This window comes from Equus asinus, chromosome 6 (genome assembly GCF_041296235.1).
Source record: "Equus asinus isolate D_3611 breed Donkey chromosome 6, EquAss-T2T_v2, whole genome shotgun sequence".
In the NCBI taxonomy this organism is placed as follows: domain Eukaryota; kingdom Metazoa; phylum Chordata; class Mammalia; order Perissodactyla; family Equidae; genus Equus; species Equus asinus.
Window position 1 is genome coordinate 51,245,780 of NC_091795.1, and position 13,186 is coordinate 51,258,965.

Here is a 13,186-nt window from a genome sequence, read left to right on the forward strand (position 1 = left end):
AGTAATTGAGTAATACAGTAACATGCTATCAGGTCTTAATAATACACATTTTTAAATTAAAAAATATAGACTTAAAAAATAGCAAAAGCGTAAAACCCTACTTGCTATGGTCATATGTAACTCAAGTTCTTATTTTTTCCCCAAGTCTCATAATCTTTTTGAACTTTTCTATTTTTGTCCTCAGTTCAAGAAATAAAACGCCATCATGTTACTACAAATTATACAGGCACATCTGTTTTAAGTTATTTAAAGGCAATTTTTTAAATGCATGCACCAACAGCTGACTTGTAGGAAATGCTTTTTATTCAAAGTTGCAGTTACTATCAATTTCTTCACATAGTATTAATAGTTACTGCTGTCAGAATGGAAGTAATTTTCAAAAGGCGAATCAACTCTCAAGACAAAAAGCTATAAAATCCCAGGTGCTTGAAATAGCCAGTGAAGATTGCCTGATTATTATACAGAGAGAAAAATGAAACATTTTAAAATTGACTGCGCTATTAATAGTAGGGTCAAATGTAAGTATTTCTCTGTATTTCTGTTTTAATGTTTAAAATATGAAATGTAACATTTGTAGGGTTTTTTCTTTAAAAAGTGCTGTCCATTTTTTTTTTTAAAGATTTTATTTTTTTCCTTTTTCTCCCCAAAGCCCCCCGGTACATAGTTGTATATTCTTCATTGTGAGTCCTTCTAGTTGTGGCATGTGGGACGCTGCCTCAGCGTGGTTTGATGAGCAGTGCCATGTCCGCGTCCAGGATTCGAACCAACGAAACACTGGTCCGCCTACAGCGGAGTGTGCGAACTTAACCACTCGGCCACGGGGCCAGCCCCACTGTCCATTTTTAATATAGAGAAAAGAACAAGCAAAAAGAAAGTTAAGATCATCCATAATGCTATCACACAGAGGTAACACCAGTTAACATTTCAGTGAACACGTTTCTAGGTTTGTCTTATAATCTGTTTTTTTCTCCCTAAATTTACTAACAACTTTTTATGTAAGTATATTTTCTTTTACAACATTATTCTCAAAGGCTGCACATTGAGAATTGATTAGATGTGTTTTATATAGATATACTATTGTATGGATATATCTTTGTTTAATCTTTTGGGTGTTTCCGTTTTTTTTCTATTTAAACAATCTAGCAATATATCTAGCAATAAATGTCCTTATTAAGTGTTTTCACAAATCCAACATTACCTCTTTGAATAAATTCCTAGCAGTAGGAGATTGTCAGAGAATATATACATTTTAAAGTTTCTGCTTTCCTGAGACATTACACCAATTTACAACACTCACTCCCCAACACAGCATAAGAACTGGTTTCGAACTCAAACGGGAATAAAAAAGGACTATGTATTAATGGAATACCGACAAAGTATGAAGAACAAATAGATTATGGAAAATCCAATTTTAAAGACAATTTTCTTCATTCATCAAAACTCATCTGAAAGTAAATTTAGTTATCTTGTCAAATTAAATATAACATTTATGTAGATAACTAAAATCTGTTAGTGAAAAGAAATCATTTTAATGGCATTGACCAGAATGTCTTTCAAGATTAATGCAGAATAATTTTTACAATTTTAAAGTTTAAAAACATCATGATGTTTACCTAGTAAATAAAAGAGCTTTTGCAACAACTTTGTTTTTAAAGTAGCATCTTTCTAAATCAAAGTTGCATCATATGCAGAAAAGATGTTATCCTACTCCTTCAAGGAGTAGTTATGCTTTTGTAAATACACTAGTAATTCACAAAAAGGCTGTATTTTATTTTTACTATACCTTATGTGAATGTAGATAATATTTCCATGTCGATCCACATTGATTTTTCCAGGAATGCAAGGAATTCTTCTTTCTGTTTCTTTTGTTAAAAGTTTCTTACACAAACAGCATCTACAACACAAAGAAGATATAAAAATAGGCAAGAAGAAAGTTTAAAATGTAGTAATATTAAAGAATTTAGCTGCATTATATAGCGTACCAAAGAAAAATACATCCCCATACCTGTATAATGTTGCTGCGTTATTCCGAGAATCTGGATTCAGGTACTCAGGATCAAACAGTCTCTCAATCTTCTTACAAAAAAGTTTACTATTAACAACAAATGACCAACAAATTAATTTTCTATCTTTACTTCACTAAAGGTACTTCATAGTGACGAAAATACACACTGACCCATCTGCATGCGTAGAGAAGAAGATTAATAAATCCTTAGAGAGTGTCTCTTTGGGAACTTGTAATACATTTTTAGTGTTCTAAGTAGATAAACCTACTAATAAGAACTACTTGATCAAGATCTGTTTTCCTAAGAAAAATAAGATTGATGGATACCTACCTCTCTTTTAATCTTTCGTTACTGAAATACTCAAGATTGAGGATTTGGGGAATTTAACAATCCTGGGTCTACCAATAATTCGGTGTGTGAACTTTGTCAATTAATCTCTCTGAATCTTGTTTTCTCATCTGTAAAATGAGGTTCATAATTCCAAACACACAAGGTTTTATGAGGATTAAATGAGATAATGCTTTTAAAGCGTGGCAGGCGTAGTGTTAAGCATTCAGTGAATGTTAACTACTTTATTACCATGCATAGTACGACTGAAGTTCAAGTCCTCTAAGTATGTCATGAATTCCACTTGTACGTCCTGACTGTCTCTATTTTCCCTCGCATAATGTCTGCCGCTATTAAAGGCCAGATCTGATTTTGGATCCCAAGCCTGTTTTCAAGTATTTAGCTCGTGGACAATTTCCCTCTGTCTCATTCCCCTTAAGGACTAAACTTTTGGATAATCCCTTGCACTATCAATTTCTCCTTTAATGAATCATCCTGATCAGTATATAAACATAATCTAATATCTCTCTTCTTTAAAAAAATTCTCTCTTGAGCCTACCTACCCCTAATAGCTACTGCTAAGTTTTTCAGCAATTGTTCAGAGCAAAACATCTGGAAAAAAGCTGTCTAAATACAATTCATCAAATTTCTGTCATCAACTTATTCTACACTGTAGCAGCATTTCACACATTTGATCACTTTTTTTTTAGAGATTCGTACCTGAGCTAACATCTGTTGCTAACCTTTTTTGTTTTTTTCTTTCTTCTTCTTCCCCAAACCTCCCAGTACATAGTTGTATATTCTAGTTGTAGGTCCTTACGTTTGTGCTATGTGGGACTTAACCACTTGGCCACAGGGCCGGCCCCTACAGGTTCAATATTAACCCCGAATTGCAGCAGATTTGTGTATGGGTGCGTGTGAGAGAGAGAAAATGGACAGTCTGATTATAAAAGTTACATGGAAATGCAAAGGACCTAAAATGGTCCAGATAGCAATCTTGAGGAAAGGTAAAGTTGGAGAATTTAGATTACTAGATACTAAAAAGTATTACAAAGCTACAGTAATTAAGACAGTGTGCTACTGACACAAGGACAGACAAAGAAATCAACAAAACAAAATGGAGAATTCAGGAACAGACCTCACACATACAGTCACCTGATTTATAGCAAAGGTGACACTGGGATGCAGTGGGGAAAACATGGTCTTGCTGGGAAATCTCATCCAGTTCCACGGTTTTAAACCTAACTTACTTTTAAATTTCTATCTCGAAGCCCTAACCTCTGACCTAAATTTCAGGCACATATCCAACTATCTACCTGCCATCCTCCCTGGATGTTCAAGAAGTATATTAAATATATTAAATAATCTTTACAAGACCCAAACCCATCTCTTGATTCCCCTCACCCCAGTCTCTCCTCCCAATCTTTCCCCTGTCTACTGATGACACTACCATCTACTTAGTTGGTCAACTCCAAAACCTGGTAATTATCTTAGAATACTCTCTCTCTTCCCACATCGCTCCATTTGAAAATCTGTCAAATCTTTCTAATAACATACTCTGAACCTATCTTCAACAACAGTGGAAGCTCCACTGCCTCCACTCTAGTCCAAGCCCTTTCAACTCTCACCAGACTACTGCACTAGCCTCACAACAGGTCTCCTTGCTTCTTATATCCTTACAGTCTATTCTCCACACAGCAACCAGAATGATCTCTTAAAAACAAATCAGATCATGTCACTCCTCTGCTTGCATTCATACTTAGAATAAAGTATACCCTCCTTGCTATGACCAAAGCAGCCCCTAAATGATATCATTGTTGACCTCATCTCATATCACTCTTCCCCTTTATGCTAAGGCCTGTTTTAATAATTTTTAACAAAATTCACTATCACAATATTCTCACATGTACATTATACAAAATAACTAATTTAATTACTAATTTTCTATCTTGAGCCATTGGCTCCGGATAAGTTTTACTTCGTTTAAAATAAAATGGAAATATATTTCTAAATCTATTCTAAAAATAGAATATTTTACTAAAATGAAATAGGAATATATTTTTTCTAACAGGAACATTAGGTTTAAAATTAAATTTTAAAAAGTACCTCCTAAACTTATCTTTCTTGTCCTTTAAATCATCAACTTCATTGTGTGTGAACAGGTCAGTTATACGTGTAAGCAGATTTGCGTTAATACAGTTCATGTTGCATGGGGTAGCTACTATGGCATTCATATTTTCATGGCAATACTGAATACACTGTTCAACCTAAAAAACACAGAGTAGAAAATGAATGTTGAAAAGAGTAGCATGAAGGATAATGTCATATCAATACCTTTCAAAGAAAAAATTCATTAAAAGCCTCATCCATGTATTGCTAGGCACTAACTGGGTTTTGCCTATTTGGGTTAATCTACACTGTTCCAGAGTGGTCCGGCAGGTCAAATTTCTACAAACATATATACATAGCTACAAAAACCATTTTTAATCTCCTTAGAATATTTCAAACAATAATGCAATAAGCATCTTTTACGGTTGTGGCAAGTATAAATCTTAGTCCACCAACTCAAGTGTATAGAATATGTGACCTCCTATAACTAAACTTAGTGACACTTTAAGTCTCCATTTCTCTGAGTGGCAGACACATAATTTCAGTCACTCTAGGGTTTTCTCAGTTGTGTTGTGCTTGCTTCTCTGATTTTCTTTCCTTTTCTCCAACCTGAGGTATATTTATCTACTTTTTGAGGTGAATTTGGGTTTTGGGGAACTAGCACTGGCTAATCATGTATTCTTCCAAGTACTTTGCTTATGGCATAAAAATTATCCTTCAGGGCTTAGATTTCAAAACTCAAAGTTTAAGGACTCAGTCTCTGCTTTTTTTCTGCAGCCCTCCCCTGAAGCAATTAATACCAGCAACTGAATGAGGAGGGACTAAGGAGTAGAAAGAATACAGGGAACTAGTAAAACCCCAAACAATCAAATAAACAAACCAGCTTCACATCTGTAAACATAGTAAAAAAGTATTCTGCCCTGTATAGTTTTACCAGGGGCTAAACGCAAATATTTATTTAAAGTGAAACCACAAAAACATATAAAAACATTTGCATGATAAAGAAATGTATTAAACAGAAAGAAAAAGAAGAAAAACAAATATATTTAATGTTAGAGCTTGATATGTATATGTATACATTGTGCTTTTATGCTTCATCAAATAAACAACAGACATGAGCATCTGGTTTATACATATAAAATATCATTTAACAGTTGGGCATTTGTTCTTAATTTGCTGAACTATAATCAAAAGACACAAATAAGCAAAACATGCTTAAAGAAATTACTTAAAGAGTGAAAAAATACATTCCAATTAATTCTCATTAATTTGGTTTTAGAGCAAAATTCCTTTTGGGGTAAAGTTAATTTTGTTTAGTTTCATCTAATACAACAGGGAGCTATTCCTTGAGAATAAATTGCCTGCTTTATAGGCATAATATACAAATGATACATAGCAGCCTTAACCCTTTCTCAACAGAACAAAATACCTCCGAACTCGAGCAGTTTATTCTAATGAAATTACACTCTTGAATCAACAACTATTTCAGTGAGATGTCTTAGAATTTAGAAAATTCTAGATGACAATTGAAGGAAAAAATCAAGTTATATGTTAATTCAAGTATGGGTGAATAGAATAGCTTGGGTTTTTTATTAATACTTACCAATGAATCCATTTTCAAAAACTCCGAAGAAATAAGAATTGAAATGACATTTGCTGGCTCTAAAAAAAAAAAGAGAAAAAATTAAATTCTCCTTTTGATTTGTACCTCAATCTCCTTAGAACAGGCTCCTTTTCACCTTACAAGAGGATGTGACTTCCACAAGGACAATTTAATATAAGCTTGCTATGGCTTACATACATGAAGAAAGACACTGCCTTGTTAAAACTCAGGGTGCAGAGAAAACGCATAATAAATTTGCCCTGGAATTAGATTCACATCAAGTAAGACTATAGCTAAAGATACGACACACGCAAACTTCTCCATAACTAAACCAGGGGAAAAGATAAGTAAAACTGAGAATACAGTTTATCACACAAAACCCACAGTGAGAAAAACTTTTAAATGATTAATGAGAGCACTTGTTATTAGTGAAGTTATTTCAAAAATAATTCAAGGCTTATTATGAACAAATACTTAATTAAAAAGATTCTGAAAGGCAATACAAATTTTACCACTGTAGAAGTGCTCAAGTTACTTCCTGAAGGCAGAATGCGTGAGCTTTCAGAAGCATAACCAGGCAAAGGAGGATGCCAGCTGATGATGATTTTAGTAAACCTAAGTCATCACCCATGACGTATACTTAAGAAAGAGAAAAAACTGTGTTTTTTACTATTATAGTGCTAAAACAATCCTTCCAAATAAAGTACTATGCAGACAATGATTAAAATAAGTAATCTCAATCTTTCCTTAAATAACAATTCTGGATTAAAGGTTCTCAAATAGAAATTGTGAAGGGAGGAAGGAGTTGGTGAAAAAGTTCCTCAGGAAATTGTAATATACTCCATCCCACTTAAAACCCAGTGTTTGGATTATTCAAGATTTAATTAAGCATTTTGGTACTTTTCCTGGTTAGAATAAAGATCTCTTTTACAAATATTTACATTTGCAGCCACTGATTTAAGATTAAAGATTACGGAGTAACTAGTTTGCTCCATTTCTTTTACCTTTACTACACTCATAAATACATGTGGGATCAAACAAGAGTTTTTTCCCTCTACATATTTTAATTTTTATTTTCCACATACATATCACATCTGGGTAGTCTGGAATCTCTGGATTCTGATTGGCTGAAAATTTTGATTTAGCAATCTTGTAATTTTAATTTAAAGATCACTCAAATTTACTAATGAAAACTTTTTCATTAATTCGGTCACTAAAATGTAATAAATTATAAACTTCCTCAGAAAACTTTTATTAGTAAATAAATCTATACGGACAGTATAAGAGTTTAGAAATATTTTGGTACTGCTGTAAATAGCAATTCTAGTGCAGAGAAAGACTTCATTAAACCGCAAGTGTGACATCCTATACAAGTCTATGCCCAGTGAAAGATTTCTTAGTAATTATTCTTCCTATTATCTAGAACACTGGTTCTCAAACTCTCTATCTCAAGACTCCTTCACAATCTTAAAAACTGAGAATCCTAAAGAGGTTTTGTTCATGTGGGTTATATCTGTAAGTATTAAATGTATTAGAAATTAAAACAGAAAAAAATTTTAAAATTAATTCATTTAAAAAGAATAATACAATCATTACACATTAATATATTTTTATGAAAAATAACTGTATTTCCCAAAACGAAAAAAAATTTAGCAAGAAGAGTAACACTCTGACATTGTTTGCAAGTTTCTTCAAACTCTGACTTAATAGAAGACAGCTGGATTCTCACATCTGTTTCTACACTGAATTTGTGGGTATTCTTCCTTGATACTACATCAAAACTTGACAAACGGTAGTTTCTTAAAGGTTAACTGCAATGGAATCTGAAATTATATCAATAAACTTTTCCTATTCTATTACCTCAAAATCCACCTATTTATTTTGCACTTTAAATAGATCTTTAATCCATGCATGATTTTTTTTTAACCTTATGCATTGGCCATTTGGAAAAGATAGGTCACTTAGTTATGCAGATCTTCCAAGTGTTGAAACATTCACTGTATGATATACAAAAAAAAAATCACATTTGTTAATATGATCACAAGTCTCATCAGAAAAGGCTTTAAATATTGAGAAGCTGTCAAGCACATGGAAGCAGACACAAGTTTCAAAGCTAATTCTCACTTGAAACCTTGAGTTTTATCGTTGGTGACAAATACTGTCAGTTGTTTCTCTTAAACTGACCAGCTCACTTAATTCATTTTCAGGAAAATATCTGTCAAATGCCTATGTCTGAACAACCAAAATTTGTCTGTCAGTCATTCTTTCAATTAAAAATGGTTTCCCACTTTTTTAAAAAAAGCAGGTTGTTTAACCTGCAGCTCGACTGCACAAGTGCTTTTCTTCAAGACGACCATCATACTTTGGTGTGCAGTAGAAGTGTACTTCCTGTGTCATCACAAAGAATATTAAAAAGATATATACTCAAGGGTCAAGAGTTAATAAAATCAGTAATCTTCACTGCTTTATCAAGGACATTCTTAAGTGAAACTGGATTTTTTTCTCTTCTTTTTTTCCTTTTTAACTGTGAGCACACACTGTTAAAGAATACAGTGACCACTAGTACAGTTTGGTGCCCCTGCTCTGATGTGTGCTAAAGCTCCCATAGTGTTATCCTCCATTATTTCTGCACCATCTGTCAGAACAATGTCAACACACAGAAAAGACAAATAACATCTTCGTATTATTATGCAAATTGTCTTGGCCTCGTGGATCCTCTAAAAGGATCTCCAGGACTCAAGTGGTGCATGTATCACACACTGAGAACTGCTGATCTAGAGACTTGTCCATTTGCCATAAGTTCACTGTAATTTACTAAAAAAAGATGACCTATCAGCTTCCTAATCTGAGCATAAATACTAACGTCCAAACAATTTTCCACATTTCATGTTTGGCCTGAAGCAACTACCAGGTGACACAGAAATTTCACTACAAAATAAGCAATAGATTGTCTTTTACCTAAAGTAGGCATCTCACAATCTTTATTCTCCTTAGTGTTCCTTTTAACATATTTTATCAACCAGTTGAAAATGTGAACGTCACAATGAACTGAAATGTCCACCTCTTCCCAGCGCTGGGCATCCATAGATAAATATTCAGCAAAGTACTTCATTTCTGATATCAAAAGATCTCGTGGGCAAATAAAATCTTCTTTCAGGTTTTTTGCTTCATCACATACATGGATCACCATGTTTGGCCTTCATAAAAAATGTTACACAGAAACGAAATTATTAGAGTCTCAGAAGAGGAGCCAAGAATATCGATATTTATTGGAAGTACGAGAACAAGAAGTTTTTGAAGGTTTTGACCACAAAATCAGTTTTATAGGGTTTGACATTCAGAATTTTTCATAATTGTCTTGCTAACCTGATTCTATCTTAGATTATGACTAATTTTAGTTAAGCTACTGATTTAATAAAACAAAAATATTTTTACTAAAGGACTCATAATTTACATGGCTTAAAATTTACTTTTCAAGTTATAAGTTAATTATAAGGTTTTAAAAAAATACCAATTCACACAAAAAAATTAAATAATACATCTAATTCTTTTGAGGAACATAAAACAGCACTTTTACATGGTTATGGGTATGGGAAGGAGATAAAGATTAAATACTAAAATTTTCTTACTGTTAGTAAGTAGGAAAATAGCTTAAAAAGAACAAAAAAATTAGAATGGGTACTTTATTTTTAACAGCAAGAAAGTTTGTTTCTTGGCATTCATTAAATATAAATTAGTAAATGTGGCTAAAAGGATTCTTAAGACGACAATGTGCTTATTTACATATTTAAAAATAATTTAAGAAAAGTTTAGATGATGCATCAGAAAAATTGCTTCAAAAATTATATACGCCTTGAATTTACTCTCCCTTGACAGTTATATCACATCAAAAAGACACATCAGTGTGAGCCATAAGTGCTTTCATGTCATTACAAAAGGAACAGCATAAACAGGAAGAGATACACTATTCTACAATACGAATTTAATGTGTTTAATTGAACTTCATAAATTTCTAATACAAAAAAAATTATATTGGAATAAAATTGGGCTACCAGAAAAAGGATCCTTAATCAACGCTCTGTCAAAGTCAAAGGAATTAAATAACTTTGCAAACTGTTTTTCCAAAGAAATTATGGTCAAATATAAACAGATAATGGCTGGTATAAGGAAGCATAAAGTTTCTGTGGCTTTCTGGACCACAATATGAAATACTAGATAATTCCAGCTGGCTCCGTGGCCAAGGGGTTAAGATCGGGCACTCTACTTTGGCAGCCTGGGGTTTCGCCGGTTCAGATCCCAGGGGCGGACATGGGATCGCTTGCTTGCCAGGCCATGCTGACACGGTGCCCCACATAGCACAACCAGAGGCACTCACAACTAGAATATACAACTATGTACTGGGGGGGGAAGAAAAAGAAGAAAAAAATAAATTAAAACGATTGCCAACAGATGTTAGCTCAGGTGCCAACCTTAAAAAAAAAAAAACTTGGAAGCAGAGAGAAGTCTTGACTAGCACCAAGAACTGGCCCAAAGTTGCATAAATGAAATATTAGATAATTCCAGTAAAAAATATTATCTGATAAATTTTTGTGGCACACACAAAAATCTCAGTTAAAAATCTGCGTGAATAAACTAAAAATCACTGAACGATACACTTCAAAAGAGTGACTTTTTTTATGGTAGCAAAAATACACATAGGATAAAATCTGCATCTTAGCCATTTTTAAGTGTATAGTCCAGTGGCATTAAATATATTCACATTGTTGTACAATCATCACCATCATGCATCGCCAGAACTTTTTCAAAAGGGTAAATTTGATGGTAAATGAATTATATAGTAATAAAGCTGTTATAAAAAATACTATCAAAACTGGAAATACACAAAGGAACTTTCAGAGATGAAAATGGTCTATATCTTAATTTGGGTGATGGCAACATGATGCACCCATTTGTTAAAATTCATCAAAGTGAAAACTTAAAATATGTATATTTGTAAAATATACAAAATAATACAAGCTATCAAAACTTGCAATATATTGGAAGACATATTCTAATTTTTATATGTTTCTATAATGAGTAATTATATTCAAATAGGTCTAAGATACAAATCCAGTTTCTTGAATAAAGTTGGAGAACTAATGGCAGAGACTTTTCTTTGAGTTTTAAAATTTACTTTTCAAAGTTTTATGTTAATAGATGTTATTTCTAATATTTACAAATATGAAAATGAATTTTTAAAATGGAAAATTGTATTCCAATTTATAAATAACATGAATAAGCCATACGTTTAGCTATCAAGCAACTGTTTATCGTTCAACACACAAATTAAGCTGATTCCAACTGTTTCAGCAATTGTGTAGTGTGAAATTCCTAAATTATGGTAACTGATGTATACAATCACCAACCAAATATTTTATAATTTGAAGTTGATATTCATATTAAATCTTATCTAGCAAAGAACCAGCCTCCTACCCTTCAGATTCTTCAGTCTTTTCTCCACCATTACGAGTAGTACAATTTTCACTTTCTGAAGAACAATTCCTTGTGGAAGCTATACTATGTCTTCCTTAAATACAGAAACAAACACATACAAAAACAAAGGGGGGAGGTTAGCGTTTCTAGCTGAGAATGGATTTTTACTTACTGAATGGTTACACTGTAAATGCATGGTTTCCAGGCCTAGTTAAAGATGGTACTTTGTCAGGTGGAATTTCCCTTAATATTTCTACAGGTATATGGAAGAAACAGTACAAAAAAAGGATCACAAATTGCTAACATTACACTGAAGATTTAAAAATATTGATATGGTGTGAAGGGACGGGGGTCAAATGTTCAAAAACCAACAATATGGTTTTCTTTTCCTGGAGCCAATTTTTATATCAATACTCTGCTGCTGCAGATTAAAGTAACTCACTACACTCCAAGGATTTCTAAAACCAGTTATTATTTTGAACATAATTGTGGAAAATCTCTCTTCTACCCTGCCACTGTGTCATTTCAAGCTATTGTTGACTGCAATAAAGGGCAGCTGTAAAAAAGATAACACGAGAGACAAGCAAGATTCTCCCAGTAAAAAGAGACTGAGCAAAAAGTATGGGTCAAATCCCTTTAAAATTTATGACATAACTATGCTTACAGACTGGAGTAGTAAATTTTGATATAGTAAAGAGCTTTTTTTGGTAACAGTGTTTGACCTGTATACTAATATTTAAATTTCTTTTCGAATATAGCAAAGTCAAATTTCTAAAATTCAGGAAGATACAAATACTAATAGATTTTTCTATTAACGTTTATATTAGCCTTTAAAAATAGAGAAAAGTTGATTGGAATGAATAATATCTTGCAGAATTATCACTAGGACAAACACTGCATTTTGTTTTAAAACCTTACCTGTTTTGGAAACTGCATCCTGACCAAGTAGAGTCTCCTGAAATTCTCCCTGTGTGTCAAGAAGCGAAGATTTGATATATGTGGCTAAAGTTTCAACAGGACTATCTCCAGCAGCCATTAGAGGACTATACTGGTTGTCAACAGGTGAGCTTCCACTGCTCTTCAGTTCATCAAACCTTTTTGCACACTGTAATCACATAAAAGGAAAGAAATGTAGGTCTGGGGTTTTTTAAGTTAGAAAATGAGAAGACATTTTCTTGCCTTCTATTTGAAGACACTTTTCTATAATCTTTTTTTTTTTTGCTGAGGAAGATTAGTCCTGAGCTAACATCTGTTGCCAGTCTTCCTCGTTTTTTGCTTGAGGAAGATTAGTCCTGAGCTAACATCTGTGCCAATCTTCCTCCACTTTATATGTGAGTCACTGCCACAGCATGGCTGATGAGTGGTGTAGGCGAAACTGGGCAACCAAAGCAGAGCCCACTGAGCTCAACCACTACGCCATGGGGCCAGGCTCTATGATCACTTTGTGTAAGTGATTATTAATCCGTTGGGTAACATCTAGAAAATTAGCATGCATTTCACCAAAGCCTTGAACTTTGTTTTTTCTTTTCTAAAATTCTGGCTAGAATTTTTTTAATACACTTTAACCCAAGGGCATAACATATTTATGCTCTTGTAGAAAAATGAAAAATGCCTTTATCAACCATATTTCCCTGTGATCTGCATCTGTTATCAGATGACAATTTTAATA

At 33.1% G+C, this 13,186-nt stretch overlaps 1 protein-coding gene across 11 annotated transcripts in view; it reads right to left on the bottom strand.

The window, feature by feature from the left end:
• The window catches only part of SANBR (SANT and BTB domain regulator of CSR), a 51,470-nt gene that overhangs the window by 30,016 nt on the left and 8,268 nt on the right, over positions 1 to 13,186 (bottom strand). For 4 of the 11 annotated variants that reach the window (XM_014857464.3, XM_044772499.2, XM_044772501.2 and 1 more), the window contains exons 3-9: positions 12,436 to 12,622; positions 11,518 to 11,611; positions 9,004 to 9,242; positions 6,046 to 6,104; positions 4,440 to 4,600; positions 2,006 to 2,092; positions 1,784 to 1,894 (exon numbers count right to left, since the gene is read on the bottom strand). In XM_014857464.3, the coding sequence (XP_014712950.1) occupies positions 1,784 to 1,894; positions 2,006 to 2,092; positions 4,440 to 4,600; positions 6,046 to 6,104; positions 9,004 to 9,242; positions 11,518 to 11,611; positions 12,436 to 12,622 (938 nt within the window). The remainder of the gene's footprint in view (positions 1 to 1,783; positions 1,895 to 2,005; positions 2,093 to 4,439; positions 4,601 to 6,045; positions 6,105 to 9,003; positions 9,243 to 11,517; positions 11,612 to 12,435; positions 12,623 to 13,186) is intronic. The other 7 variants (XM_070512759.1, XM_014857465.3, XM_070512760.1 and 4 more) reach the window with 2 other exon arrangements.